Here is a 26616-nt window from a genome sequence, read left to right on the forward strand (position 1 = left end):
AACTTGGTGGTATGATAATGTCCAGATGGTCCTAGAGGCAGCCTAGAGGGCCCAAACACTTGGCATCTGCTATGACCCAATTTAGGTCACTAAATCAGTCAATGTTGATATAGAAAGCTACGGCACGGGTGGGAAACTGGTTCGGGCAGCTGATACAGAGCTGATAACACATGAGACCGTTATTAGGAAAATCGACTGCCGAGCCTTTACCACTGGTTAGCTTCTTTCAAATGTCATCAAGTCTCGATCCACGAACAACTCAAGAACAATCACCGTATACTCCTAATATTCCAGGGGTTAAGGGGGCGCAGCAGGGGTAAGCCGAAGCTTGGCCGGAACAGAATTTTAATCTTTAATACCAATTGACCTCTCGGACAAATCCTATGGGAAATGTGCCTCGTGTTCTGCGGGTGACGCATTCACCAGGGGATTCTGAGTCTCTGACCATATTATTAAACCACCGTGCGTGGTCTACTCTGTCCAATTTCGCTCTTACCAAGCGTCCCTAATATAATCGGCCTTTGAAGTGATCTAAGAAATTCAACAAACGTCTCTACATTCCCCCCACCGCTACCGAAGTGTCACTCTTTTTACACGCTTCTAAACCTATTTCCATATTGATACAATAACTTTACGATGAAGTTTTTCATTTCCCTTTCCCTTACCATCGCCGTCTCTCTGGGAATTAGAGCTTTGGCTCTTCCCGTACCTGTGCAACACAATCCGCGAGTTGATGGTTTCCATGAAGTGGATTGGAAGAGAGAGGCTTAAAACTCGCAATGAAAGAGGGAAATTATTGGACATTTGTACCTTGGGGTGAGTCATTGCGCGTTTGCATTATCTATATCATCTGACTATTCGCTAGGACTCGAAGCGCTCAATAGAAAAGTTACTTGTTCAAACTCTTGAACTTGTGGACTGGTTGATTGTATTTGAAACAATTGTAACATGTTCCATGATTTTAATTTCGTCCAGTGGTTGCCACACTTGAAGAATTAGGTGGTTTGTTTCTCGGACACTCATTGTAAGAAGAGTTTTAGTTAGAACTGATTTGGCTGAGATTACTATACCGCGCCCCATAATTCAATATCCAACCGACTTGCGTTGCGCATAATCTAGAGTAGGGCGCGAGGATTATACTTGGGCAAGCACCACTGGATTGGTTCTTATCTATGCTCTATAGTATCTCCGTAGTAGATCTTATCCCATAGAGGCTTACTGTGATTTTGAGAAAACTTGTTGGTCTTCGCGGCTCAACGTAAGCAGAGATTACACTATGAATTTGGGGTCAGGCGGCCCGAAGGCGATTTTTCGGAACGAACGGTGGCTAAGAAGACAATATAAGGTAGGCGAAGTCCAGAATCACACTCTCGATTGTGCCATTTATCCCAAAAATCATGTAAAATGGAAAATAAACATTCAACGATGTAGAGACAAATTCAAAATTCCTGGCAGTTGTCTCGAGAATGTAATTCTTCTGACTTCGCTCGCCTTTGTTTCAGGTAGGCTTGCCTTCTCAATATATGTATATTTCTTTTTGGCAATTACTGGCACGCAATCCGCTTTCCACGTGATGTTGGATGGTTCCCCGGATTTACGAACAAGAGAAGTATCTGGGAGTATCTGAGGAGTAACATGTTGTCCACCCGTTGATTGAAGAATATTACTTGCCTAATATGGTAATATATTGAAGTTGGCAAATTCCCTGATCATTGAAATGGATTAATATGCCGGGGTTCAACCCATACAGTAACATCGCCCATAAGATTTTCGCCAAGTGATTCCTTCAAGGGCGGAAAAACTGCCCAGAAATGTTTGTACAACCGTCACATGGCGTCTCCAGCTTCATAATAGGCCTCATCCTTGGCGATGAAACCTGTAGATACTCGCTTGTATCTATGAGATCTCTGTCGGATCTCTTCCAACCGTCAGCCAAACATGTTTATATTTATGGAGAATTCGCTTTTCACCGGCATCAATGTACCTCATGGCTCAGCAGCGCTAACGCATTGCGCCTGTCAGGGTTTGATCATAACCCACGGTGGTTCATATCTATTTCTGCTCTAACCAAAAGAACTGATACATAAGCAGGCTGTCAAACGACCTTAACCCAGTTAACCCCCAATAAACGCCCCCCTGCGCTCCCTCAGCTGTATCCAGAGCTCCACTTGAAATTTGACACGCACCTCTTTCCATAACATAACATACCACACGATGAAGTTCAGCATTTCACTCATCCTCGTCGCTCTCTCCCTGGGAGTTAGCGCTCTGCCAAACCCTGTGAACAACGATGTCCGTGATTTCGGTTCAGGTGGGCATCCTGCACAGGACTGGAGGAGAAACGTCGAAATTTCACAATGATGGAGAGTGTTTGGCGAATAATTATACTGAGTAAGTTGCTGGTGCTGGCGTGGCGTTTTGATATGCTGTAATTTGCCCTAACTTGATCATCCACAGCAACGGTTTATCTAAACTGGCTCAGCTTGTTCCCGGTGGATAATATGGATATGCCATGCGCTTGTTTTTTTTTTTGCGACTAGTTCGTTGTAGTTGAAATTTCCCGTACACTCCTTTGATTTCATTTTGGTTCTATGATTGTTTTGTGCAAAAAAAAGCTCTCCGTCGTTGTACATCATGTAATCAACCCTTCATTGTTTCCGGACTATTCCGACCAAAACATCCGATGGCAACATAACGTTATATGATTGTTGACGTTATAAATAAGCGCTTACACTGGTGTCAAACGGGTAACAATTAAATAAACTCACCAGAGCACTTGGACCAACAAGAGAGGAGTGTCCAAACTTTTTGGCAAAGGCAATCTAAATCCAGCCGTTTCAAATGGTGTACCGTCATTTGAGAGGGCCCTCTCAAACCCTTTCTCTTCCGCATCCTTCACATCATTTCCAAGTCCCTGATCATAATCAGGTCGTCGATCGTCTCGGAACCACAGAAAACCACTTAAGGTCATGTAATTAGTCGCTTTGTAACGAATCGCCGTCAGCGTTTCACATTTCGTTTTTAATTTGTGGGTCCCATGACAGTCTCTGGAAGATCTTTATCTTACGTATCTTTAAATCGCAACATACACTTGTTTGAAACATATTGTCATGGTGATTAAAACAATCCTTAAAGCATTATTGTATGTAACCATGATCTGACATCAGCTACTATCCCGCTGTGCTCATGACCAACTGCCTTTTTGAGGTTTTCGGCAAGAGTCCAGATTTCGGAATGTTTGCTGAAGAGAACGTTGAAATATTACAACCATCTACCGTCACCCCTCGAGCCTTACACTATGCCAATGCCCAATGCTGCCATCCAAAAGTTCACATGAGCCTAAATATCTATCCGCCGTGAACCGAACGTCCTGCGAACTCCCGTAAGGCACATTACTGGAAATGATAACGATCACAAGCAAAAGTGGGAATACTGTGGGAACCTACTACAGTCATATGGACTTCCTTGCCGTGAACTTAATGCGTCATATCGTACGTTAGCAGTATCTCAGAATATCAAGAGAAGCCGCCGGACAATAGCCGCGAAGGAAGACGGCGACACCCAGACTCACGGTGCACTCACGGTGCATCAGTTGACAGCGGTAGTGGTGTCCTTCTTGGTCACACGTCGAACAATTGAACATATAGAGAACTCTAGTCTCTCCCCTTGGCGAAGAGCGATGTTTTAAAAAGAATCTGATTACCAATAGACCCACGGGTTGTTCTGAAGGTGGTATATCATGGTACCATTATTGCGATAGGATAATCAGTGTGACCATCTTGAACAATAAGAGATATACTGAAAAATCGCATTCCAACATATCAAGAGATCGGAAATAGATGGTTATTGTGACAAAGTACGACTACGTACGATTCATGAGAGTAGGAACGTAATCAATTTCTCAGCAAATTTATACAATAGCGGTTTTTCCTGTTGGGCGAGCAGTCTTGATGACCCTCCCCTCTCCGAACTGTATCGCTCTGTTGCCTCGTGTGAATAACCATTATAGGTGTCGTAGTATTCTTGAATGCGAAGGGTTATACGATCAAACCACTCTTCAGAACCAACTACCCAAGCGTTTTTCGGGCAGCATTTCTGGATCAAAGCTCGAACTGCAACCAAAGATTCCTCGTATTCCTCCTCGAACATGTTCTTCTTCCCTTTAGACGTAGTGATACAAGCGTGCCCATGGAATTTCATTCCACGACCTGTGAATTCCTTCTCATTGACTTTCCACCAATCTTCCATACACTCTTCGTTTTCAAGGCCGGTGACGACGATCACGACGGGGACCTCTCTCTGGCAGATAATCTCTGTGAAAAGATCATAGTTGACTTTGATGATATCGCGATATCGCGAACCGCGAATGCAGTACACGAGAAGGCTAATCCCGTCATTTAGATTGTTGACAAGGTCACGAAGATGATGGAGAGCTATATCACCCGGGACGGAGCCCGCATCGCCTTCGTTCAAACCAGCGCTATCCCACAAGGTATAACGTACTCCATCGATGGAAACAGGGTAGGGTGCACTTTCAAAAGTACAACCAACGGCAAGATTGCTGACCGCCGCAGTTCCTTCATCAGAAAGCATGTTAATCAGGCTACTCTTTCCGGTGCCTGTCTCTCCGAAAATGACAATATTGGCCGGTCCCTTGAGTTCGGATTCACGAAACAAGGGCGTCCGTGGAATCGTGTGTGATTTATTTTTGCGAGAGCGTGAATGGGTAGTCGCTTCTGGCAAGTGTCAAGGTTAGCTTAGGTAAGAACGGATTACGCGTAAACCAACCAACCTCGTGGTTCGGGAGTTTGGATAGGAACACTATGAGTCCCTAGAAAAGAGGCTTATTAAGTTGGGAAGCTCGGGTAAAGTGTCGTAGGACATACTTTGAGGATACGGCTGTTGGTGATGGCCGCCTGGAACCTCCTGGTAAGAGTGCGAGGGAGTCGTCGTACTGTGAGGCACTTGGTACTGTACAGGATTCTCATCTTGCCGGCGTTGCTCATATTGGTTCGACCCTACCGAAGAACCATACGATGCATATGGTCAGCAGGATAAAGAATCATGGAAAATGACTCTTACTACTATCGCTTGGACGTTGTGAACGGGTATGAGGGAGAGGAGACTCAGATGAAGATGGTTGGGAAAACCAGGACCGCATTGTTTCGACCCCGTAAGCAATATCGTTACTGTGCTTTCCTCGACTATAAAAACCTTCCATCCCGAAAATCAATAAGGTCAAACTTCTCGTCGTTTCTTGCTCATAACTTTAGTTCTTCGATTTGGAAACTTTGCTTGTGGCTACCGACACTTCTTATCATTTTGCTCGACTCCAACAAAGCATATTTGACTTACACATGTTTTCCATGCTGTTCGAAGCAAGATAGAAGCAAGATCATGCTGCGGTGAATGCAGATATGGGACTCATTCAGGAGCGCAGTTGAAGCCTGGCTCGACACGGGATCTAGTGGGCGGATTAGAAGGAAAGAAAGGTCTTTAAGCGCCGGTGGTTAAGGGTTCGGATGATTTCAAATAGAGAGGTAGACATCGAGGCAGTGAAATGTTGTATACTAGCTAGAATGCATTGGAGCAATAGAAGGGTCTAGAATGGAGAGCATTGACGTTACTTGATATTCTGGAGCACCGCTAGGCGTTGCCTAGAACGGCGCAGCATGATCGTGAGCTTGGTGATGTTCGGGGATGGTGGAGTAAGACGGAAAGCTATTGGGAAAGGGTTCGATATTGATTACGGGTGTAACTTTGAGACATGAGGGATTTCCAGAACTTTCTTAACACGTTGATTTAGCCGATCTTGTTTCCGTTGGCACGAAGGGTCGACAAAGGCTCATATCTTAAATTCGCGGAACTGGTTTCAAATATAAACTGGGGTAATATTGCACGTACGTCTCAACAATCACTGTTCAGCTCCCCATCTAACCCCTCTACCATGCCAAGAACTAATATCATCTTGTTTGGCGAGTCTGGCGGCGGAAAGAGTAGTCTTGTCAATATGCTTTCAGCGGACGAAAGCGTAGCGGATACTTCTAGCGGCGCCAGGGGGTGCACTTTTGAGAGCCGCGCATTCGACGTCGATATCTGCGGTATACCTGCGACGCTCTGGGATACAGCTGGCCTAGACGAGGGTGACGCAGGTCGCGTTCCCAAATCAGACGCCATCGTGCAGCTCTACAGACTCGTTCGAAACCTCTCAGATGGAGTCAGTCTGTTGATGTTCGTCATGCGCGCTCCAAGAATCAAAGGCTCCGTTCCCGCCAACTGGAAGTTGCTTCACGAGGTTATATGTCAGAAGAATGTGCCCATTGTGATCGTGATCACGGGGTTAGAGCAGGAGGAGAATATGGACCAGTGGTGGTGGGATAATAAAGGGACGTTCCAAGGGTATGGGATCAATCCAAGCGGTTTCGTATGTGTCACTGCGTCGAGGGGAAAGAAGAGAAAGAGTGGGCATACGTTTGACGAAGAATACGAAGAGTCGAGGGATAAAATCCAGAGATTGATCAGGTCGACTTGTTTAGATGTACCTTGGAGAGTTCCGCCTGCGCAGTGGTTCAAAACCATCACCACGGAGTACGTCGAACACAAGAGCCTTGGTTGTGGTCGGACAAAAGCAGTGAGGCACCAGGAGCAAAAAGAAGTCGCCGGAGAGGCATTTGCAAAGCTGGTCAACCTCTGCGGGATGTCCGAGAGCGATGCTCGGGAGCTGGCAAACAAAGTGCGCGGTAGTTAGCTGATAATTTCCTGTGTCATTCATGCATTGCTATCATGTTATTTGTCGTTCAATCAACGTTTGTTTTCAACGGTAATGCCAAATATCGCCGATTGCCGAATCGAGTCATCCGGTATTTTGACAGTTTGCCAGGACTATATTATACCCTGTCATCATGGCTACTCCAGACGAAAAATACGAGATAATCACTCGAAGACTTGCAGAGGTTCTCGGTGGCGATCTAATCAAAAATATCCTTGCTGAAGGTCGGGCACCGAAGGCTTACTGGGGTGTGTCGCGCTTCACCCCTTTTTCTTATGAATTGATCTGATGGACGAGATTCAGGATCAGCAACTACCGGAAGACGTAACAAAATCTTGGTCGCCATATATTCGTCCTTGCTTAATGCCACCGCTTTACAGCCCATATCGCTTATTTTGTGCCTCTAACGAAAATTGCCGATTTTTTAAGAGCGGGTGTGGAGGTGCGGTTTCTTTCGGTCGACTTCGAGGAGGTATTGATTTAATACAGGTCAAAATCCTTTTCGCTGGTACACCTCTCCTTCCTTTCCAACGGACTAACCTCTGACTATAGTGGCGATAGATATCCATGCCTTCTTAGATAATATGAAAGCACCCTTCGAACTCATCTCCCATCGCGCAAAGTACTATCAATTCGTCATCACGACCGTGTTTGCGTCCCTCGGTATTCCAACCTCAAAACTCACCCTCGTCAAAGGATCGTCTTACCAGCTCACACCCGAATACACTATGGACAATTACAGACTTTGTGCGTCAGTCACAGAACATGATGCAAAGAAAGCTGGTGCAGAAGTCGTGAAACAGGTAGACAGTCCCTTATTGAGTGGATTATTATACCCTGGTCTCCAGGCTCTGGATGAAGAATACCTTGGCGTTGATTTCCAGTTCGGAGGGGTTGATCAGGTGAGCCTACTATTTTGCCTATCTTCGTCAGGTGCATTGATCATTCCTGTTAGCGAAAAATATTCACGTTTGCTGAGCTTTACCTCCCACGACTTGGATACAAGAAACGCGCCCACTTAATGAATACTATGGTTCCCGGTCTCGCCGGAGGAAAGATGTCATCGTCCGACCCCAATTCAAAAATCGATCTTCTAGACCCTCCCGATGCCGTACGCAAAAAGCTGAAAGCTGCTTTTTGTGAGGAGGGGAACATCGAGGAAAACGGTGTACTGGCTTTCGTCGAAGCTGTTCTTATCCCCGTCAGCCAACTCCGTATTGATAAGCTGAAGGGTGACTCTACGTTGGAGGCAGGCTTAGGTGACCAGAGACCTTTCATTTCAGATGATGCCCCTGAAGGAACCATATTTACCGTGGAGCGGGACGCGAAGTTTGGCGGAAACACGCACTACGCGTCGTTCAAGGAAATGCAAGATGACTTTAAGGAAAAGAAGCTGCACCCCAAGGATCTCAAAGTTTCTGTAGCGAATTGTATCGTCCGACTTCTGCAGCCCATCAGAGAGGCATTCGAGGCCAATGAGGAATGGCAGGAAGTGACGAAACTTGCTTACCCGGACCCAAATACAAAAGTAGACAAGAAAAAGAAGAAGGTATATTGGTACCGAATCACTGCCTCGAATGTTCCTGACATTTGTTCCTATAGGAGAAGGTTTACCACCCCCCACCTCCAGGGAAGGGTAGAAACGTTCAGAAAGTACGAGAAGATGGTGGTTCTGTGATGGCAACGCCACCGCCCACAGAACTGGAAGCACATGCGACTGCCGAGGCTATTAAACAGCAGCCTGAGCCGACTCCGGTACCATCTTCTTAAGAACATCCCGTATAACGGTGAGGTAGACTCACTGTCCTTGTATGTTTCTCTGTGAATAGATCGGGTGCAAAGATATTGTATGGACGGAAGTTTTTCTCCACCGTGGCTCATAACGTCTGACTTATATTTAAAATACAAGGATATCAGACTTCTGACGCTCTACAATACTAGTAACGTCTCCCACGAGGCAAATAGAAGCTGTCACTGCCATTCTTGTAGGCATTTCTGAAACGTTGTAGCGACTTCGGGCTGTGGGTGCACCCTCTTATAAAAACACCCCCATGGGTATGAATCCCTTATCATTCACTAATCACCTTCTACAATGAATAACCTCTTCTCATCCATGAGCCGACGTGGCAGACATAGGCCCAGCAACTCTTCAGATGACACTGATAGATTGTCCTTCACTGGCTCAATCCCAAATACGCCACCAACTCTTCCCGCGCAGCCTCCCGTGCCTCAACCGCCTCTCCCTCCTGGAGACGGTAGAGACACGTTGTCAGGTGGAGAATACGCGAGGAGATGTCGCACTCTCATGACACTCCTGAAAGATCTCAGAGCTTTGGGGTGTGTTATTTTTCCAGCAGATGACAAGCGTATTTATGTTTTTTCTTTCTTTTTTTATCTTTCCCTTGATATCAGAGCCGATACTGTGTTCGACCTTCCCAAGATCGTCGTCATTGGAAATCAATCTGGTAAGACCTTGACGCTGTTTCGGTTTAATTCGTATCGATAATGATCGTTCGTAAACGTATAGCGGGAAAGAGTTCTCTGATTGAAGCCGTCACTGGAGTAAGTTTGATGTTGATATCGGAAGGCGAATGCAAGCCTCAATTCGCATACAGATAAATGTCCCGAGAGACAGTGGTACTTGCACTCGGTATTATATCTATTCAGATGTATGAATTGTCTTTTACTGAAACTTGTCATGATAGCTGTCCGATGGAGTGTTCCATGTCTAGCGATACAAGATCTTGGTCTTGTACCATCTCCCTTCGTTCCGGGACGTCTACGAGTATCCCTCCAACTTCCCCTCGTGTTCTCAGATCCACCAGGGGTACTTCGATTGCCTCTGCGTCGTCTACGGCGTCCGCTGGTGTTACTCCCACCCCTGCCCGAGCATCTACTGGTGTTCGTAATATAACAACTCAGTCGTTTGGGCCTACTATCACTGATAAAAGCCAAGTCGAACTCTGGCTCCGTAGGGCTCAGGGCGCTATTCTTAGCACAGATGCAGACAAGAGTCAATGGCTCAACAAGTCTGCAGAGGAAATCAGGCAAGCTATACAGAACAAGACCGGAATGCGCGACTTCACTGAAGACACTATCGTCGTGGATATCCAGGATCCCACGGCTACAGATCTATCGTTCGTAGATTTGCCTGGTAAGAATATTTATTGTATAATCAAAGGACTTTTTTTTTTTCCTTACATGGCGGTTTTCTCGACTGCCAGGGCTCATCTCGAATGCGGACCCAGGGTCTATTGACCTCATCAAGAATTTAGTCCGCCAACACGTTGCTGGAGAGAATACCCTGATCCTGGTTACTATACCTGCTAGCGGTAAGCAGTCTTGTTGCAGTTCGGAATCGTGATTGATCTAATGCATTTTCTTTGCAGACGATATTCAGAACCACGGTGCTGTAGTACTTGCCAAGGAGGCGGACGGAAACGGCGATAGAACCATAGGTATGCGCTCTCATCAACTTCACTCTTTCACGTCGTTTGAACTCGTTGGATGTTAGTGGTTCTCACTAAACCAGACTCTCTTGGTCCGGGAGATACCGGATTGCAGGAAACTTGGAGACAGACCTTTAAAAACCCAAATGTCCCAGAAAATCAGAATTATCTTCGACACGGTTACTATTGTGTCCAGCTTCCTAACGACCAACAACGTCAACAAGGTCTCACCGCGCATACCCTTCCCAACTATCTTGGTGTTACGTGGCCGTGGAGTGAGTTTGCGGGTCAGGGCAGGTTTGGTGTAACCAACCTCGTGAAAAATGTCAGTGCCTTATTGGTACAAATGATCGAAGCGAAGTAAGGCCAATAATTAATGATCTATCGGAACATCTGAATTAACAAACTTACATATACACAGTCTTCCTGCATTACGTGCGGCAGTCGAGCTTGCCTTGAGGCAATGTGTCAAACGTCTCGGTCAACTTCCACCGGTAGTATCGCACGACAATGAAATGGCCAGTATCTTACTCATGGTTAATGCTTTCCTTCGAGAGCTCGAAGCAGCAAGTTCGGGCGAGTCCCATAAATCATTGGCCCAAGAGTGCAGGAGGCGATATCGAGAGCTGCGAGATGAGGTAGAGGGAACTTGTCCAAAGTTCCAACGCAATGGAATCGATGATAACACCTATGATATTCCAGCCGTTCGGACAGTGATCGATGAGTATGTGAATTCATCTCAATCGAGTGCAATGGATTATAACGGGCATGCTTTTCTGGTATAGATGCACTGGCTGGGAGTTACCTGGTATCATCCCGTATGACGCCTACAAGACCCTTATCAAGCGATTCCTGGCTGGATGGAAAGATCCCGTCCACAATTGCTTCGACGACGTACACAATACGTTTTCAGCTTTCGTCACAACCCTTGCGAATAAACATTTTTCGGGCTTCAGTCATCTAAATGCATTCGTGTTGTATGGTTTTTCCATCTATCCTTAACTTGAGTAGTGTAAACTCACTCCCTTTCAGAAATCATATCCGATTAGAACTCCAGAGCAGCAAATCCACGGCTCAAATTTCGGTTCTCAAACTCCTCGATATCGAAAAACAGCCTCCTTTCTCCCAGCGTGGCGATTTCGGCGAGGAACAGGAAAAATGGATGAGAACCTATTGGTCCCATTTTTTCCCGCATGAATCAGATCGTTGGTACCGTACCAAGGACGAAATCCATGTCATGGCTACCGTCAGGACCTACTTTAAATTTGCCTTTGAGGTGCGGCTCTTTTTGAAATGTCATTTGCCTATGCCCGATGTTGATAATAATATTAACAGAGATTTGCGGATACCGTGCTTTTGATGCAAGAACAGGACCTCGTTAAATCTTTACGGCCAAAGCTTGAGGAAGCCCTTTACAAGGATGTGACCGACCTTAGTGGGACTCCCAATGGCCTGGAACGTTTATTGGCTGAAGATGAGGCTATTGCGCGTGAACGAGAAGAACTTAAAAGCAGGAAGGAGCGGATGACGGATATCAGGAACAGATTGAATATGTATGGAACAGTGTAAGGAAGGGGGCTCATGGCGGGCATTTTATGACGTTGCTCTTTATTTGTATCAGTATTGTAGGGAAGCGCAATTATAATCAGCGTATTAGCTTTGAAATGATTATTCGAGTCCGAAAAAAAAATGCCCCCAACCAGGATTGAACTAGTGACCTTCGCATGTAATTGACCCAACCGTGGTCTTACAAGTGCGACGCGCTACCACTACGCCATAAGGGCTTGACAGTTCCACGTACCATCTACTCACATCATTGGTCTGCAAATCTGAAAACTAAACACCCGCTCAAACAATGATTTTCGGATGCTACATATGATTTATCTATTCTCTTCTTGAACGCGAATAATTGAATCCTCGGCTTCAACAAGCCTGTATGGTAGGCTCCATTGCCAGTCCGCCACCTCCGAGCACACACGCTTGAATTACAAATATTATTACTGTCTATTTCATTTAGCGTCTACATGCAAAATTACACAATTACACATGTTCTATTTCTCCAAAGTCATTAACCCGAATTGGCATCGTGCGATTCCCAAATTGTTCTAATTTATCTCTTAAAGCTGCACATTCCGGATTTGAGGCAAGAATAGAATATGCATCCGGAAGCGTTTCTTCAAGTTGCTATAATGAAAGAAAAAGAATGAGTGAGGACTCTTTTGAGACTTTCATGGAGTTCAGTTGTCTAACCTTGATGCGTTGGCCAGTTGATGGATGAGTTGCTAGAAAGTCTACTCTGTTGGATCCTGTGGCCGCTTCGAGGCGTTTAAACATCCTGTTAATTTGAAGGCGAGTAATATGAGTTAATGATTGATCCGTTGGCCATGATGGAAAAGTAACGTACTGTACCATCTCAGCAGGATCATAGCAAGCACGAGACATAAGTCGAACACCGATGAGATCAGCTAAACGAAATGTCAACGATGTATTAACATTACGAAAAGGTGATTGAAAAGGATCAATATTACCTTCATATTCTTGTGTGCGGGAATTGGGGAGCTCGAGGAGGAAATGATTGATGAAGGGTGTGAAACCAATAACATCAAGCCCAGTGATCTGTAAAAAGAATGAGATAGCCATGAAGAATGCGCCTGAGGATAGACGCTCGGCTGAATGGCGAGCAACTACATGACCGATTTCTGGACAAGATGATAAGAGAGGTGGGCATCAAGTGGTCTAGGAGGAGAGCGGACCATGTGATAAAACAGCAGCGAGTCCCTGCTCATCGCGACATACAGGTAATATCCCAGTAAATACCAGAATCAAGCCTAGAAAGCGGTAAGTTCCCGATAATCACAAGGACCTTATGATGCAACCTACCAGGTGTAGCCATCGCGTTGACCACTCTTTTATCATTTACAACTACAACATCCCATTCTTTCTGAGGACTATACGTATAACTTGCAGCCGCGCCGTAGTCGTCTGACGGCTTCCAGACTTCGTCTGCGAAACCGAAAGGGGAAATTGGCGGAGGTGTAGGAGCTTCTCCTATAATATGACCAAGGTCGGACGACTTTAGAATGCGAGATGTGACCTTTCGCACATGAAGGGATAATGGATGGTTGGGGGGTAGGATCTTATTACCCCATTCGTTTTTCGTTTCCTGACGTACACTTTCGCCGATCTAAACTACACGTTAAGGTTGCTTGCGAATGAAGAAGAAGAGCTGTATACCTGAGCTTCAGATCTACTACTGAAGATCATAAAGCGCCACCGGCCAGTCTGAGGTACCTGTTCTAAACTTTGTAAATTGAGAGAAGCTTTCAACTCGAGCAGCAAAAAAAAGCGCACTGTGTTACATAGAAGACGCCTATACCAGCAAAGATTACAGCACCGTATGTGACTGGTGGGCTGAACTTGCGCCACCCAGGCTGATTATTCGGCGAAGGTCGGCCGGCATTTCCGTCAGAGAAGCGAACATAACGATTGCGTTTCGGAATGGTTGTCCATAGTTCTCTTTTGGGTATACGATAAGTAAGTCTTGAGGCAGTCAAAAGTGGTCTGAACATGGAAGAGACGCGCCAACTCGGCATGGGCTCGGCTGGAAACATTATGTTTGGTTTCGTCTCCCGATCCAAACAAGTGCTCGTCCGCCGGGACGCGGAACAGACCGAGTCAGATCACTTGACATTCCAGTCCCGGAGGCCGACTTGAACAGTTAAATGTCCTCCGTGTAAGTAAGTATATGTATGTCGGTGAAGCCACTCAAGCTAGCTATAGTGGGCGGAGGTCCTTCAGCCTTCTATGTCGCTTCGCGTATTCTCTCCTTGGTTCCAAATGTAACCACCTCTCCGCCCGTCCGTGTTCATCTCTTCGACAGGTTATGGGCACCTCACGGACTGGTTCGTTACGGTGTAGCTCCAGACCATCCCGAGGTCAAGGTACGCAAACCTCAAAGTTAAAAAATGCGTACTGAGCTAGTCTCATTTAGAACTGCACTCACAAATTCGATGATACTGCCACTGATCCTCGTTTCCGCTTTTTTGGAAACATCAACGTCGGAGACGCCGTTACTCCCATACCACACACTCGACAACTTCCTCTCACGTCACTCTTCCATCATTATTCGCATGTTCTCTTCGCTACCGGTTGCACTTTACCCACTCTCCATTCGGCATTGCCTCCCTCTCAGCATTGTATTCCCGCAATATCCTTGGTACATTGGTATACCAAACACCCGGATAGGCCACCCCCACCAGCATTAGACAAGATATCCCATGTATCGCTCATCGGAAATGGGAATGTATCTCTGGATGTGGCCCGCATGCTCCTTACGCCGGTCTCGAATCTTGCTCAGTACGATGTTCCCCAACATGTACTTGATGTTCTTTCTCGTTCAAAAGTGAAGCACGTATCCATTTTCGGTCGACGTGGACCTTTAGAAGCTGCTTTCGCCGCCAAAGAACTCCGGGAAATGATTAATCTCCCCGATTCTTCCATGGTTCCTCTCGATCCTGCTATTCTTACACCTCCATCAGATACCAAACCCACTCGTCAACAATCCCGTATACTCCAAATACTCAACAAAGGTTCCAAAAATGCATTTGGGAGCACACCAAAAACATGGTCATTGGATTTCTATCGTTCACCTACCGGTCTCGCCATATCCCCAGACGATCCATCCACCGCACATCTATCTCTCGCACACACGATGGTAGATCCAAACACTCAACGAGCCGTACCCACCGGTGAAACATCTACAATTAACACTTCACTCGTTGTAACTTCCCTTGGATTCCACGGCGAACCTAGCGCATCATATTATGATCCTGGTTTAGGTCATCTTCGTACTCTCGGAGCGAGAATAATCACAAATGACGGCCGTGCTCTCAAAAATGTCTACGCATCTGGTTGGGCAGCTACTGGCTCAAAAGGTGTTCTGGCTTCAACCATGATCAACGCATACGCTGCAGCCGATACAGTTTTAGGCGATGTTTTACCTGATAGAGAACCTGAAGAACCGAAGAACCTCCTTGAGGATGTCGTATTGAATCCGAATCCAGAATTGGATAGTATCCCCAAGGAGGTAGATGAAGGGATTAAAGACGGAGGAATTACTTTGTATGAGGATTGGAAGAAGGTCGATGCGGAGGAAGTTCGGCGTGGTCAAGAGATTGGGAAAGAGAGAGAAAGGATGGGCTGGGAAGATGCTGAAAAGTTTTTGCGGACTATCAAACGATAGCGAAAAAGCATCTGGTTTACGAAGCACTGGTTTCGTGAGGGTAATGATATACATGAGTGGGTTGTCCCAGGGTATAGCTATGAAGATCAATTATAATGTTTGACCAATACACCGTTAATCACTTCCTCCTCCACCGTCCCTTTCTTCGTCAACTCACTTTTACCATACGCGGCTGTACGGCCCTTTCGCCATTGCTCCATTGTCGGCGTTTTGTCGCTCTCAAAGCGCTCTTTGATCCCAATACGTTGGAGAACGGGACTTTGCACGAGAGGGGAGAGTTTGACGTCGTCGTCGGTCATGACGAAATAGAATGCTCCGAGTCGAGCATACTTGTGTTGATCCTCAGGTGGTTGAACAACTCTATATATCAACCGTCACTATTAATCGAATGTGGTTGGCTAAGGAAATTTCGAACCTGTGGATTGTGGCCGGATAGAAACCTCCAGAAAGGAATTCCATGGCATCACCAGCGTTGACAACCTTACGATCATTTGTTAGCCATGGTGTTGGTAAATGAAAAAAGCCTGAGAAGCATACTATCGCATTGTCAATATGCTTGACCCATTTCCAGGTATTATCCTTAGCCAAAATCTGAAGAGCCGCAACAGGCTGACTATACAGAATCGTGATGGTACCAAAATCTGAACATAAAAATTCAAATACGAGTGTTTTCGGCCGAAGCTAAGGTCACTCACCAGTGTGCCCCTTAAGCCACACATTTTTCGTTTTTTGTTCTTCTTCCTCGGTTCTAGGGTAACTGCAAAATTCATTCAGCTTACATCAGGAATAGTTCAGGTGTATAACTTACTATTTCATGAAACGGACTGGACGACAAAAAGTGTGAGAGGCATCACTACGAAAAAGGTGAAACTGGGAGGTTTACCGTATGTTTCTCCCACACTATCATATCCGTGCATATCAATAAATGTCTCTTCCGGAAGTTCTAGGCCAATCGCCATTAACCTGTTTCCAAAACATCAATCATACGATATAATACGTCCCTTTTTACGGTTGCATTACCTTAAGATGGGGTTCAGAACGTTGACATGGTTGTGTTTTGAGAATGCTTTGATTTCTGGAAGAAGTGGTTGAAGCGCTTGGGGATGGGGACGCTTGCTTGTATCACGATTAACTGTTTCCTGTTAGGGGTTCGTATTCGTTCAAGATGTAAAATCACTTACTGTTATAGTGCTCTAGTTGATCGGCAACCCCATTGTCGATGTGCTAGGGAGCCCGAGCTTCAACATTAAGTAGACAAATTGTCTAGAGAGATGCTTACCCAGTATTGTCGAAGTTTGTACCCCTGATATGATCCACTCGTCTTCATAGTTCCAGCATATTCTTTCTTCTCATCTTCGCTAACACCCTCAAAAGGAACGTTAGCTATATCGAAGATCCTTTTTGTCTGAAACGAGGGAGTCAGTATCGCTCTAAACATATCAATTTAGAAGTAATGCACCTGTTCAGGCGTGTAGCCGTGATTTATGACGTAGAAAAATCCATGAACAGCCATAGCTTCCGTCACTTGTTCAGCCAAAGCCGCACGTCCTTCTGCCGTACCGGCTTTAGCTAAGTCGATAACAGCAAGGTCGGCATAATCCACTTGTTTCGTAAGAAGGGTTTCAGCTACATAATAATGACAACAATTAGGAAAAAAAGCCCTCACAATCGGCTTTGGTAGTAGGCGCATGAGTGTATGATGGGATTTCAGGCGTAGTCATGGTTGTATGTCAAGAAGCAATCAAAAAGGAAGAGAAGCCACCAGCTTTTGGTGACTTATTTCGGACATTACTCCAATATTTATATTTGGATGTAAATTCTCTCCACCTATTCAAATGATGGTGATATTCGTTGGTCTTTCGGACTTGCTATTTCATGTCTGTTCCTGTTTATTGCACTAGATTGCGTTATGATGAGGTATTTGCACGTCGTGAGAACATGTGAACCGGTTGGACCCATAAGACTTATTTACATGTAACATCATGTAACATGGCCTCATTATGGCGTATTTAGTTCGTAGTACGTCGCATTCTGCGTAAGTTGGCTTAAGTCTCCTGTCCTTTTTTAGTTGCGTACGCATGGATCTACGACAGCTTTAATATCGAGCTGACTGACGTCGGAATGAGTTTTCATATGGCGGGATTTTGAGAGTGTATGTGACAAGTCGAGAGGCGAAAAAAAAAAGGAAAAACAGAAATCTGGGGCTTTCACTCGCATGATCGATATATTTGATATATTCATGTAAATAAAATCCTATATATAGCGTTCCTTTCAGAGGCCTGGGGCGCACCGGTCTAGAATGTCAACCATCAACTCACCAACCTCTGTTGTAAGTGAAAAATTCGAGGATGACTCGCCCGTAGACACGAAAAGTACCGGATTGGATTTCGATTTCGGTGGAGAGTCGACTCTTCCACCGCCTCCAAAACTTACATCGAAGGAGGAGAAACGACTGTGGAGGAAGATAGACTTGAAGTTGATGCCTATTCTTACCGTCGTGTATCTCGTGTCGTTTATAGACAGAGGTGAGTTACCTCTTGACCTTATCTTTGAAGAGCCTTGACTAACGACTGCTATCTAGGGAATATTGGTACAAGGAAAACTCATTCTGCTCGCGAAGGAGTCGCTAACTGATGATTGTCTAGGTAATGCCAAATTACAAGGAATAACGACACAATTGCATCTGACTGGACGTGAATATAATATCGCTTTGGTACGTTCAAACGACGTTTACAAAATCACGGTGACTGAGACTACGTTAGACTATGTACTTTATTGTGAGCACCTCAGTCACAGGTGCTTATCGCTATCATTGAATTCTTCCAAGGGCTACTGTGTTTTTGAATGTCCCGCAAAGTATGTCATGATTATCTCTCCATTTATATCATACTCATCTCGCTCATAGTCTTGTGCTCAAGCGATTAAGGCCATCAAGGTGGGTATCTCCGAATATAGTTTGGATGCCGACGTTGACGCGGTTGCCGAATTTGTAGATGGCTTCCTGGCATCGCAGTACGTAAATAAATTTTTACTAGTATCTCATGAGTCTCATCATGTCTTGGTTAATCATCGTCCGCGTCATGACTGACAGGTTGTTTGGGGTATCATCATGTAAGAGTATCACAAGCACCTTCGAAGGTTCAGGAAAATTGATGCGATGTCCAGGACTACAATGGGATTAGTAACAAAGTCAGTACCCGATGTTGACCCTGAGTTCCTTTGTTCAGACCTGTATGTTTTAGCTATCCTCAACTTGTAGCCGTTCGATTCCTCCTCGGGACTGCAGAAGCTGGCTTGTTTCCCGGGGTTGTATATTAGTAGGTGTCTCGAGACTATGCCACGAGACTTCCACTGATACTGTCACATAGTTTGTCGATATGGTTTCCTCGCCACATGCTTCAGTACCGAATCGGTATATTCTATGGCGCTGCCTCCATGGCAGGTGCATTCTCTGGACTACTCGCCTATGGTATCGGTTTCATGTCTGGAACGCGTGGGAGATTGGGATGGTCCTGGATTTTCGTGCGTATATCATTCTTTTATAAAGGGACTGCGGGTTGAGCGAGACGCGTCATTAGATTCTTGAAGGCATTGCAACTGTTGTCGTGGGCTTCTGTGCTTTCTTTCGTACGGTAATCTCAACTTTCATTCATGTCCACGAGCCTGATAGTTTGGATTTACAGTGTTGGTTGATTTTCCTGCCACATCAAAGTTTTTGACTCCAGACGAACGCTCATATGTAATCTGGCGAAAAAGCAAGTCTCTGATAATCCCATTGCTCTCATGATGTCCTCGACTAACTTTGTAAAATTAGAGTATGATAATTCTTCCGTTGGTGAAGAAGAGCACTTTGAAATGCGACACTTTTGGGCTGTCATATCCGATTGGCAGCTTTGGCTACATATTTTGATATATATGTCGATTGTTGGACCCCGTGCGTCTCTTACTACTATTTCCAACAAATTTCACTCTAATGCTCTAATGCCTCCTTCCTCAGTTTATGGTATCACATTATTCCTTCCGTAAGTTCAGCTCCCGAAGGTTCGTATACTTGCTGAACCGATCACTCTATAGGACAATTATCAACTCGTGAGTGCCGATTGAAGTATGCCCGCTTCCGTTGCTTCAACTGAATTGGTAACAGTTTCGGATATTCCCCAGCTATCAGTCAATTATTAACAGTTCCTCCATATGTCGTTGCGAGTGAGTTATGGTCAAGTCCTAAATGAGGAAAGTTCGTACTCATGCATTCAAAGCTATCACTATGTACCTCTGGGGCCTTTATTCTGACAAAATTCAAAAGCGGTCGCCGTTCATCCTCGCTGGGTTAATATGTTGTCTGATTGGATACGCGATCAATATCTCGAATGCTCCCTCCGGTGTCAAGTATTTCGGAACGTTTTTCGTGGTAACAGGCAGTTATGCCGCTTTTCCCGGGACAGTGGCATGGTACGGCTTTTTAAACATTTAGGTCTTAGGCGAATGTTCTGACTGATTGGCGTGATCAAGGCTTGGAAATAACCTAGCCGGCCAATATAAACGAGGAATTGGAATGGCGATACAAATTGGAGTCGGTAATTTCAGTGGAGCAATCGCATCGAACATCTACCGTTCACAGGATAGTCCTCGGTTCTTAGTTGGTCGTGAGTTTGAAAATTCTATTGACAATATGTGTTTTCTTGATTAGTTCGATTCAATAGATGGCGTTGAGCTAATGTTCGTCGGAATGGGATTAATTTGTGTTCCAGCAGCAGTATTGTCGTATGTCCGGATCAACAAGAAGCGTGACGAGCTACAACGTGAAGCACTTGAAAAGGGTGAGGCTAATAAATATACGCCTCAACAGCTTCGCGAGATGGGAGACAGAGAACCAAGCTTTAGGTATACCCTCTAAAAATCATTTTGTAATGCCCATTTCATGTCTTACATGATTGTTGATGTCTCGTTTTCTTTTTTTTTTTTTTTGAGTATTGGTACAATGTGTTGTAGACAGGACGGATGGTAGTCATGCTCTAGATTATATACGGATCCCGTAGCAATTATGTATCGGTACACTGAAAACTCGGCAGATGGAGTCTCATAAGCTCGAATAGAAAGGTATTGCTGCTGCTGATGTAATCTTCATGTAGCAAGCGACGACGATTGAGTCTGTGATAGAGAAAGAGACGAAAGAGAATGACGATTATCGCTGACTAATTTCAGATGTTTCCTTTTTGTCAACTTCTTCTGTCGTAAATTCGACGAAATCCCGAATCCTCCAACGACCAGCATGAGCGAAAACAATCCGGCACTAATGCAAGCAATTGCTAGAAGGCGCCTTTTACGCTTGAATTCTTTCGGATTGAGTATATCGAGTTCTTCTTGTGTGGTAGCTATGGTCCTGAAACCAATACAAGTATAGTCTGTTGATCCTAAAACCATTATAGGGCGAAGAAATTTAAGAATTCACAGTATGTCGATTAGGTCGGTATTCTCACCACTAGTTTTGATAGATTGCGTTCCAGTAGCCCATCGCCCGAACCTAGAAAAATTTATGTTTTATCCAATTGTCATTTCTTTTTTCTTCTCGAATTGACAGCTCACCTGTCGACTGCACCGGCTACAGCGAGAATGAGTATGATCGTCAAGCTATAATATATAAAGAGTAATAGTGGTACATACCAAAGAGGACAGTATTTGGGTCAGCACGGTTAACATAAACCAACGCATTGTTGCCTTCCGGTACAGTGACATTCGTCAACACAGGACTGTTAGTGGCCGTAAGCACGACCGTATAGGGAGGCTCTCCGCCATTTATATTTAATCTCCAAGGTTCACATGTCTCCAGGGTTCTCTCACCATCCTCAGTCATATTTGAGGAGACGAAGAAGTAGGCAGGAGGTGGAGGGGCGGCGCAGTCAGTATTGCCAGTAGTGCCTTTCCCAATCGACTTCACATTAATATTCGTTGAGTCAGATCCATTCAGAAACTCACTTTTGGTGACTTTCCATATATCGGTGGCACCGCCTGTGCTCCCTGTGGAATCCATTAGCTGTAACATGAAAGTCGTTCCTAGAGTATCTTTCATAAGTAATTGCAATTCCTTGTTACGCACGTCACTGACCAACAGGGTGAGTCGGAGTCCATGTCAGCGTGTCAGTGTTGTTTCCTACAAATCTAGTGGTAGGTTGGAGTCCATTTTGAGGAAAAGCGATCATATAATATGGTGGGATGCCAGCGAAATTTCCGGCAGTCGCGTTGAGGTGATCAGGGGAGACAGTGATAGGAATTTCCTGACATATCGGTAAGGACCAACCGACCTAGGATCTGGTAATTAGTATTACTGGTACTTGGTCAGTGACTGAGGAAATAAAATGGACTCACAACGTCGCCGCCAAAATTCCACTCAAACGTTAATCTAGAATTTTGTCCCAACGCTTGCAGACCAAGGATCGAAACGATAAAGGTTGGTAATCTGATTGAGAAAGGCATTTCATGCAGGCACCTTTGCAGTCAGTCGACTTGAAAGGAAAATGGAAAAGGGAGAAGAAGAGTCTCGCAAGAGTGAACTTGAGGCCAAAACTGGGTACCGGTGTCCTTAGAAACCTGCATCAAATTAATTCCCAAAGTAATGCTGGAGAGTCTTCGCCACGAGGCTGATATCCTGATAAGCACATAAGGGATTGATCAGAATCTCGATTTGTGACCGGATACCGCGAAAATACAATATGGGAAATCTGGAGGATTGTAGTGAAGCGGTAAGCTCGGATCAGGGAACAGAGTCGGGTCACCAATTCGGTTCCCTGCTCCAATTACCTGTACAGTCTTCTAGATACTCCCCATTGTCGCGAGTAGGGATCGGGTGGGAGGTACAATAAAAGATAGGCTTAGTTGAAATAGCGCCGCGTACGACACAATTGGACACAACAGAAATGATAGCGTAGAGAGGTACTATGGTAAACCCAAAAACCTGGTAAACCTAGTCGGACCAAACACTCGCACACACACGGGCACATCCCGAGAAATCACATCACGCTCATCCTTCGCGCGATCAGAACGCGATGTTCCCACTCTTCAGAAGCTTCATCATTCTGATCAACGCACCACTTGAACATATGGGCGCCGTTGTCAATAGAAATGTTTCCGGCATCCAATCTCCCTGATAATCAAAGCAAGGAGTTGAGCTTAATGCTGGTTGTTAGCATTGATGATTTGAAATTCATGGCGATGATGTGCCGTTCCCACTATATATGACTTACGAAGATTCGGTCTGTCTTTTTACACTCAATGCATTGTCCACCACTTCGTACTCTCAATTACTGGCTGCTAATTTCATCCGCTCTTCTCTGTGGCTTCCTATGGTTTTATGTATCAACGTCAATTCCCGGCGTCCTTCAATTTGGTGCTGAAGGTTCAGACAAGGTCATTTTCTCGAAATCTGCTTTCTTGGGGTATATCAGTTTCATCCTCGTGCACTGCTTTGTTACAAGGTTTCTCAAAATTCTACGTCACAATAAAACAATTAACCGGTAGAACAGACTACAAATGGGGAGTATTTGGCCTGACCTCATGGAAGTAACCATTCGTTTACTCGAAACAATTGCAGGTGAAGCGACGAGCTCTCTGTGCCTACTACTAGTCACTCACAGTTTCGAAACAAATCAGCTACATATTCTGTCGTATGGACAACTACCATTACTCGACAACAAGGACAATACCATATTGTTCTCTATGCATTGTTAGGCTGTATCCATGTCTTAGCGGTCTGCGAGATCACCTATCTCCTAACTCTCGTCTGGGAGGTTACCTCGAGTGGGAGACTCCTGCAATATCGATTCATCACTGGAAGGTGGGGGCGCCATGCTAGTAACCTTCAGGTTGGACAATCGGATACTTCGAGGGCGTTCATGTTCAAGAAGCGTTACAAGTGAGTTTTGAGCTTGATATGTACAAGTTCTATGTTTGACTCGAATTTCAAGGTCAGAGACTAACTTTGAAACAAAGTCGAGAGGCGGGCTAGCGATAACCCTTCTCTTTGTGTTCGGCATAGTTGCCCTGTTTGTGATTGTGGTACGGCCCCTTGAGGATGTGAACCAAGTGGAAAGCCAGAGTTTCAGTATACCTGAGAAACAATGGTCAAGGTCGTCCTTACTACCTCATGATATGGTCCCAGATTCAACCAGCTGGTCCGTGCTTGTTGTAAGATTTAAAGCTCATCTCTTATTATCAAAAAATTGTCCAATAACACACAGAATTTTATAGCAAAGTCCATACGACCCAAGGATTGTCTCTCAAGCTGTAGAAGTCACATTTAACACAAGTACATTCGGTTCAATACTGGCCGCAAACTCATCCTTTGAAAAAGTCTCACCATTATTGCAAACCGTGACATATGCGGACGTGCGACAAGTAAAATCTTCGCCTGGCAATTGTACTTCGACTTTAATCACAGATTTTGTGCATTTTAGCTGCAATTCACCAGCTTTTGCTTACAATAGTACGTGGCAACAACTTTGGAACCTAGCACGCACGATAATAAGCTTGAAATAGATGCCTTTCCCTCATCAAGTGCCAGTACTGTATTCACGATCAAAGTTAACCATACAAAACTTGGACCCGGAACTCAACTCGATCACGGTCAAGTTTTTGAAATAGAGGGAGCGATTAAACTCATGATTGGAATGGCTGATCGACCCGAAGATATCATGGAAGACACAATACCTTTCCTCCTTTTCCCAAACCTGAATTTGATTGCTACAATGTCACTATCTTTAAGGCGCAAAGTAAAAAACTTTGCGCTAGGGGCCATAGGATTACAACAGGTCTGTTTCCAGCTCTGAAATAGTAATCTCCTCTACCGGGAAACTGATTTGAACTTTGTGTTTCAAAAGTATTACACTTTTCCAGTCGCTCATATCGAAACTCTGTTTCCCAATCCAGTTGACCCTACACCGGGTGAGAATGTGTCAAGGTTGAAGATATTCATTCCACCAAGGAACTCCAATTACGCGCGATATACACTGAACCAGGATAGTGTGCGATCTGCTGTGACTGGAATATCCTTTCTTGGCGGTTTGTGGACCATGGTAAACGGTACATTTGCATTCATATTTGGCTGTTCTATTCTCTTGGTATAGTTTGGTGTGTCTTTCCTTTTCAAATTCAAGAAGTAGGTCTGAAGCGAGATTATGATAGGCATTAAGCCCTTGTCGGTTTATGGGCTCATACATCTACTTCGCAGAGACAAGCCTGCTTTGAGTCATGGCTTGTCCTTATCAATTGAAGAGCAAGCTCATATAATATCTCTCCTCCGACAACATCTTTTAGACATTCCAGACTTCGATACGGGGAATCAAAAAAGTCGCAAGAGCCAGGATGATCACGATCAAGAAAATCAAGAAAGGTTGCTTTCTGAACGTGATGAGGAAATATAAGGTAGACAGTAAGGTACAACTATAAGCTTCGAAAATTGTTGAATTTTGGCTGTCATACGAGGAGCTGGAGATGGTTTATTGAGATAATATTATTATGTGAGTATCACAAAAGAACACCGAAGCATTTTATAATAGTTACTGGTGTATTTGCCATAATCAATGTCAGAGAGGATGAACGGCAACTGGATGAACATATTGAGGAATGGCGAGCGAGATTCAAATGATATCGTAGATGACCAGCTTCCTTCGACACGGATAAGCTAGAAAACGTCCTGTATCTTCATCAAGAATAAGAAAGCCCGTTGTGAAGTCCACTTGGCAGTGAGATGTCAAGGTAAGTTCATCGTTGATTGACGAGTTGAGTTCCCAATCGTGGCTGAAGATTTCGTGAACCTTTTCCCTAGCCACTAAAAGCCAGGTACCCAGTGTATATACGCATGATTTTCGCTTGTTGCATCTTCCGAGCACGACAATCGTAGGAGGACAACTAGGATCACGAGGAATAACGAGCCCTTGAAGCTCTCCTCGGCCATCATTATCCATCATGGTAATGATGCTCGCACCTGGAGTCCAGCGAATGGTTGACCATGAACGGGAATGCATGTCGATACGATGCAACAAGATGAGGGAAGCTGAAGGTCCAATCTCAAAAATAGAGAGCGAGCGGGATGCCGTATTTTGCATTGCAAAGATGTCGTTACTAATAAATTCCATATTCTATCCAGGAAAATATTAGTGAAATGGTAGATAGATGGGACCAAGGACATACCCCGGAGATAACCACACCGATCGAATGTTCACTTGACCGAGTCATGAGATAGTCATGGCATCCGAGGGCCTGGCTATAATCGTAGACCCCGATTGGGCTCGTCGTCGACACATCATTCCCACACCAGACTTGCACCAAGTAGCGATTATTGAGGGCTGTACACATGGGCCATAACTCCAAGTCGAAATTCCGAAGTATAGAGATATTTGATGCTACTAGGGTGGCGTTCGCACCATGGTCTGCCAGATCAACTTGACATATATATGTTCGCGATATAACTCAGAAGCGCGTAAGTCAACTGAGCTGGTAATGGACTAATTTAGCATACCTTTGGTGAAAATAACAAATGCCAGCCGAAATGACAGCCTTGGCGCTCCTTTGTCTATCCATATACTAAAGACAACCATTTTCGGCTTACATATTTCACCGTCAATTTTTCTAGGGTCGAATAATAGGCGCGGCGAGGGATTGGGGGAATCAAGATCGATAAAGTGCATAGCGACGGAAGGATGGTATATCAGGAGCCAGCGACCACCTGGAACGAGTTTGAAATCCCAAGATTCTAAGTTTGATAGTCCGAGAGGCTGTAGATCCAGTGTCCGCTCGTGGAAGCTTGGCTGCTGCGAATGATTGGCAAACACGTCGCGAGGGCGACTTCTGCGCCTAACCCATCGTTCCAGTTCATCGACATTGTATTCATCGACATTTTCTTCTGGTGGACATACATAGCGTGTCTCGATGAGTTGGCTGACGCGGCTGTACCAGAATTGCCGAGTTTTTGTGACGGAATAGAAAGTCTTACATGACTGTCAAAGCATTTAGATATTGCGAGGGATAAGGATGAAGCAGGGCGCACCAGCCTTACAGCGAGCACGCTGGGAATATCCAGGTGCATGAAGACCTGATTCACGATTTCGATGGGTAGAGAAACGAGTTCAACATGTCGATGTCCTTTCAGACGCAGAAGGAGGGGC

At 45.0% G+C, this 26616-nt stretch overlaps 10 protein-coding genes and 1 non-coding gene across 11 annotated transcripts; 5 read left to right on the plus strand and 6 right to left on the minus strand.

Moving 5' to 3' along the window:
* Window positions 1–3727: 3727 nt before the first annotated feature.
* Window positions 3728–5400, minus strand: AGABI2DRAFT_195950 (hypothetical protein). The gene is made up of 5 exons (XM_006457007.1): window positions 5356–5400; window positions 5083–5301; window positions 4887–5018; window positions 4793–4831; window positions 3728–4736 (listed from the first exon to the last, which is right to left on the minus strand). The coding sequence occupies exons 2-5, from the start codon at window positions 5219–5221 to the stop codon at window positions 3874–3876; spliced, it is 1173 nt and encodes a 390-aa protein (XP_006457070.1). The 5' UTR covers window positions 5222–5301; window positions 5356–5400; the 3' UTR covers window positions 3728–3873.
* Window positions 5401–5795: 395 nt separating this feature from the next.
* AGABI2DRAFT_195951 (hypothetical protein) lies at window positions 5796–8764 on the plus strand. The gene is made up of 8 exons (XM_006457008.1): window positions 5796–5900; window positions 5956–7017; window positions 7073–7093; window positions 7150–7211; window positions 7259–7277; window positions 7331–7671; window positions 7725–8318; window positions 8372–8764. The coding sequence occupies exons 2-8, from the start codon at window positions 6903–6905 to the stop codon at window positions 8537–8539; spliced, it is 1320 nt and encodes a 439-aa protein (XP_006457071.1). The 5' UTR covers window positions 5796–5900; window positions 5956–6902; the 3' UTR covers window positions 8540–8764.
* An 89-nt stretch (window positions 8765–8853) lies between these two features.
* AGABI2DRAFT_139599 (hypothetical protein) lies at window positions 8854–11879 on the plus strand. The gene is made up of 12 exons (XM_006457009.1): window positions 8854–9106; window positions 9182–9234; window positions 9297–9331; window positions 9385–9419; window positions 9475–9923; window positions 9994–10101; window positions 10159–10227; window positions 10284–10578; window positions 10640–10942; window positions 11004–11195; window positions 11251–11494; window positions 11554–11879. Exons 1-12 carry the CDS (start codon window positions 9075–9077, stop codon window positions 11785–11787), a joined length of 2049 nt encoding a protein of 682 aa, XP_006457072.1. The 5' UTR covers window positions 8854–9074; the 3' UTR covers window positions 11788–11879.
* A 29-nt stretch (window positions 11880–11908) lies between these two features.
* Window positions 11909–12002, minus strand: AGABI2DRAFT_t153. The gene has a single exon. It is a non-coding gene; the product is annotated as a tRNA-Thr (tRNA).
* Window positions 12003–12258: 256 nt separating this feature from the next.
* Window positions 12259–13787, minus strand: AGABI2DRAFT_188787 (hypothetical protein; the record flags this gene model as incomplete). Its single annotated transcript, XM_006457010.1, has 8 exons — window positions 12259–12402; window positions 12469–12553; window positions 12623–12683; window positions 12747–12917; window positions 12972–13046; window positions 13099–13402; window positions 13453–13519; window positions 13570–13787. The coding sequence occupies 8 exons, from the start codon at window positions 13785–13787 to the stop codon at window positions 12259–12261; spliced, it is 1125 nt and encodes a 374-aa protein (XP_006457073.1).
* Window positions 13788–13945: 158 nt separating this feature from the next.
* On the plus strand, window positions 13946–15460 carry AGABI2DRAFT_212328 (hypothetical protein; the record flags this gene model as incomplete). Its single annotated transcript, XM_006457011.1, has 2 exons — window positions 13946–14159; window positions 14210–15460. Exons 1-2 carry the CDS (start codon window positions 13968–13970, stop codon window positions 15458–15460), a joined length of 1443 nt encoding a protein of 480 aa, XP_006457074.1. The 5' UTR covers window positions 13946–13967.
* Window positions 15459–17194, minus strand: AGABI2DRAFT_229348 (hypothetical protein). Its single transcript, XM_006457012.1, has 11 exons — window positions 17127–17194; window positions 16920–17062; window positions 16740–16865; window positions 16642–16684; window positions 16481–16592; window positions 16344–16423; window positions 16269–16284; window positions 16156–16217; window positions 15998–16101; window positions 15876–15940; window positions 15459–15820 (listed from the first exon to the last, which is right to left on the minus strand). Exons 1-11 carry the CDS (start codon window positions 17179–17181, stop codon window positions 15547–15549), a joined length of 1080 nt encoding a protein of 359 aa, XP_006457075.1. The 5' UTR covers window positions 17182–17194; the 3' UTR covers window positions 15459–15546.
* Window positions 17195–17759: 565 nt separating this feature from the next.
* Window positions 17760–20356, plus strand: AGABI2DRAFT_188790 (hypothetical protein; the record flags this gene model as incomplete). Its single annotated transcript, XM_006457013.1, has 18 exons — window positions 17760–17985; window positions 18106–18173; window positions 18223–18237; window positions 18288–18316; window positions 18366–18395; window positions 18454–18472; window positions 18552–18571; window positions 18626–18649; window positions 18703–18777; window positions 18829–18982; window positions 19039–19087; window positions 19144–19215; window positions 19275–19394; window positions 19458–19482; window positions 19605–19663; window positions 19717–19909; window positions 19970–20103; window positions 20161–20356. 18 exons carry the CDS (start codon window positions 17760–17762, stop codon window positions 20352–20354), a joined length of 1506 nt encoding a protein of 501 aa, XP_006457076.1. The 3' UTR covers window positions 20355–20356.
* Window positions 20357–20581: 225 nt separating this feature from the next.
* Window positions 20582–21931, minus strand: AGABI2DRAFT_122950 (hypothetical protein; the record flags this gene model as incomplete). Its single annotated transcript, XM_006457014.1, has 6 exons — window positions 20582–20871; window positions 20938–20981; window positions 21044–21059; window positions 21122–21511; window positions 21564–21759; window positions 21824–21931. 6 exons carry the CDS (start codon window positions 21929–21931, stop codon window positions 20582–20584), a joined length of 1044 nt encoding a protein of 347 aa, XP_006457077.1.
* A 795-nt stretch (window positions 21932–22726) lies between these two features.
* Window positions 22727–25097, plus strand: AGABI2DRAFT_181436 (hypothetical protein; the record flags this gene model as incomplete). The annotated part of the gene is made up of 10 exons (XM_006457015.1): window positions 22727–22861; window positions 22973–23045; window positions 23183–23366; window positions 23419–23638; window positions 23702–23848; window positions 23908–23936; window positions 23964–24261; window positions 24331–24525; window positions 24767–24881; window positions 25009–25097. The coding sequence occupies 10 exons, from the start codon at window positions 22727–22729 to the stop codon at window positions 25095–25097; spliced, it is 1485 nt and encodes a 494-aa protein (XP_006457078.1).
* On the minus strand, window positions 25090–26537 carry AGABI2DRAFT_122951 (hypothetical protein; the record flags this gene model as incomplete). Its single annotated transcript, XM_006457016.1, has 4 exons — window positions 25090–25590; window positions 25643–25920; window positions 25971–26448; window positions 26499–26537. The coding sequence occupies 4 exons, from the start codon at window positions 26535–26537 to the stop codon at window positions 25090–25092; spliced, it is 1296 nt and encodes a 431-aa protein (XP_006457079.1).
* Window positions 26538–26616: the final 79 nt, after the last annotated feature.

Source organism: Agaricus bisporus (genome assembly GCF_000300575.1).
Source record: "Agaricus bisporus var. bisporus H97 unplaced genomic scaffold AGABI2scaffold_15, whole genome shotgun sequence".
NCBI lineage: Eukaryota > Fungi > Basidiomycota > Agaricomycetes > Agaricales > Agaricaceae > Agaricus > Agaricus bisporus.

What these genes read in the sequence shown, in the direction of transcription:
- AGABI2DRAFT_195950 (XM_006457007.1), bottom strand. Translation starts at nt 5,221, where the DNA reads ATGGAAGGTTTTTATAGTCGAGGAAAGCACAGTAACGATATTGCTTAC. An exon ending in CCAACAGCCGTATCCTCAAA is followed by an intron (nt 4,832 to 4,886) that starts GTATGTCCTACG and finishes CCTCTTTTCTAG; the next exon opens with GGACTCATAGTGTTCCTATC. An exon ending in CCAAACTCCCGAACCACGAG is followed by an intron (nt 4,737 to 4,792) that starts GTTGGTTGGTTT and finishes GACACTTGCCAG; the next exon opens with AAGCGACTACCCATTCACGC.
- AGABI2DRAFT_195951 (XM_006457008.1), top strand. Translation starts at nt 6,903, where the DNA reads ATGGCTACTCCAGACGAAAAATACGAGATAATCACTCGAAGACTTGCA. An exon ending in ATCAGCAACTACCGGAAGAC is followed by an intron (nt 7,094 to 7,149) that starts GTAACAAAATCT and finishes ACCGCTTTACAG; the next exon opens with CCCATATCGCTTATTTTGTG. An exon ending in AGTTCGGAGGGGTTGATCAG is followed by an intron (nt 7,672 to 7,724) that starts GTGAGCCTACTA and finishes CATTCCTGTTAG; the next exon opens with CGAAAAATATTCACGTTTGC.
- AGABI2DRAFT_139599 (XM_006457009.1), top strand. Translation starts at nt 9,075, where the DNA reads ATGACACTCCTGAAAGATCTCAGAGCTTTGGG. An exon ending in AAAGATCTCAGAGCTTTGGG is followed by an intron (nt 9,107 to 9,181) that starts GTGTGTTATTTT and finishes CCTTGATATCAG; the next exon opens with AGCCGATACTGTGTTCGACC. An exon ending in GACAGTGGTACTTGCACTCG is followed by an intron (nt 9,420 to 9,474) that starts GTATTATATCTA and finishes TTGTCATGATAG; the next exon opens with CTGTCCGATGGAGTGTTCCA.
- AGABI2DRAFT_229348 (XM_006457012.1), bottom strand. Translation starts at nt 17,181, where the DNA reads ATGACTACGCCTGAAATCCCATCATACACTCATGCGCCTACTACCAAA. An exon ending in GCCTACTACCAAAGCCGATT is followed by an intron (nt 17,063 to 17,126) that starts GTGAGGGCTTTT and finishes TTACGAAACAAG; the next exon opens with TGGATTATGCCGACCTTGCT. An exon ending in TATCCGGCCACAATCCACAG is followed by an intron (nt 15,821 to 15,875) that starts GTTCGAAATTTC and finishes GTTGATATATAG; the next exon opens with AGTTGTTCAACCACCTGAGG.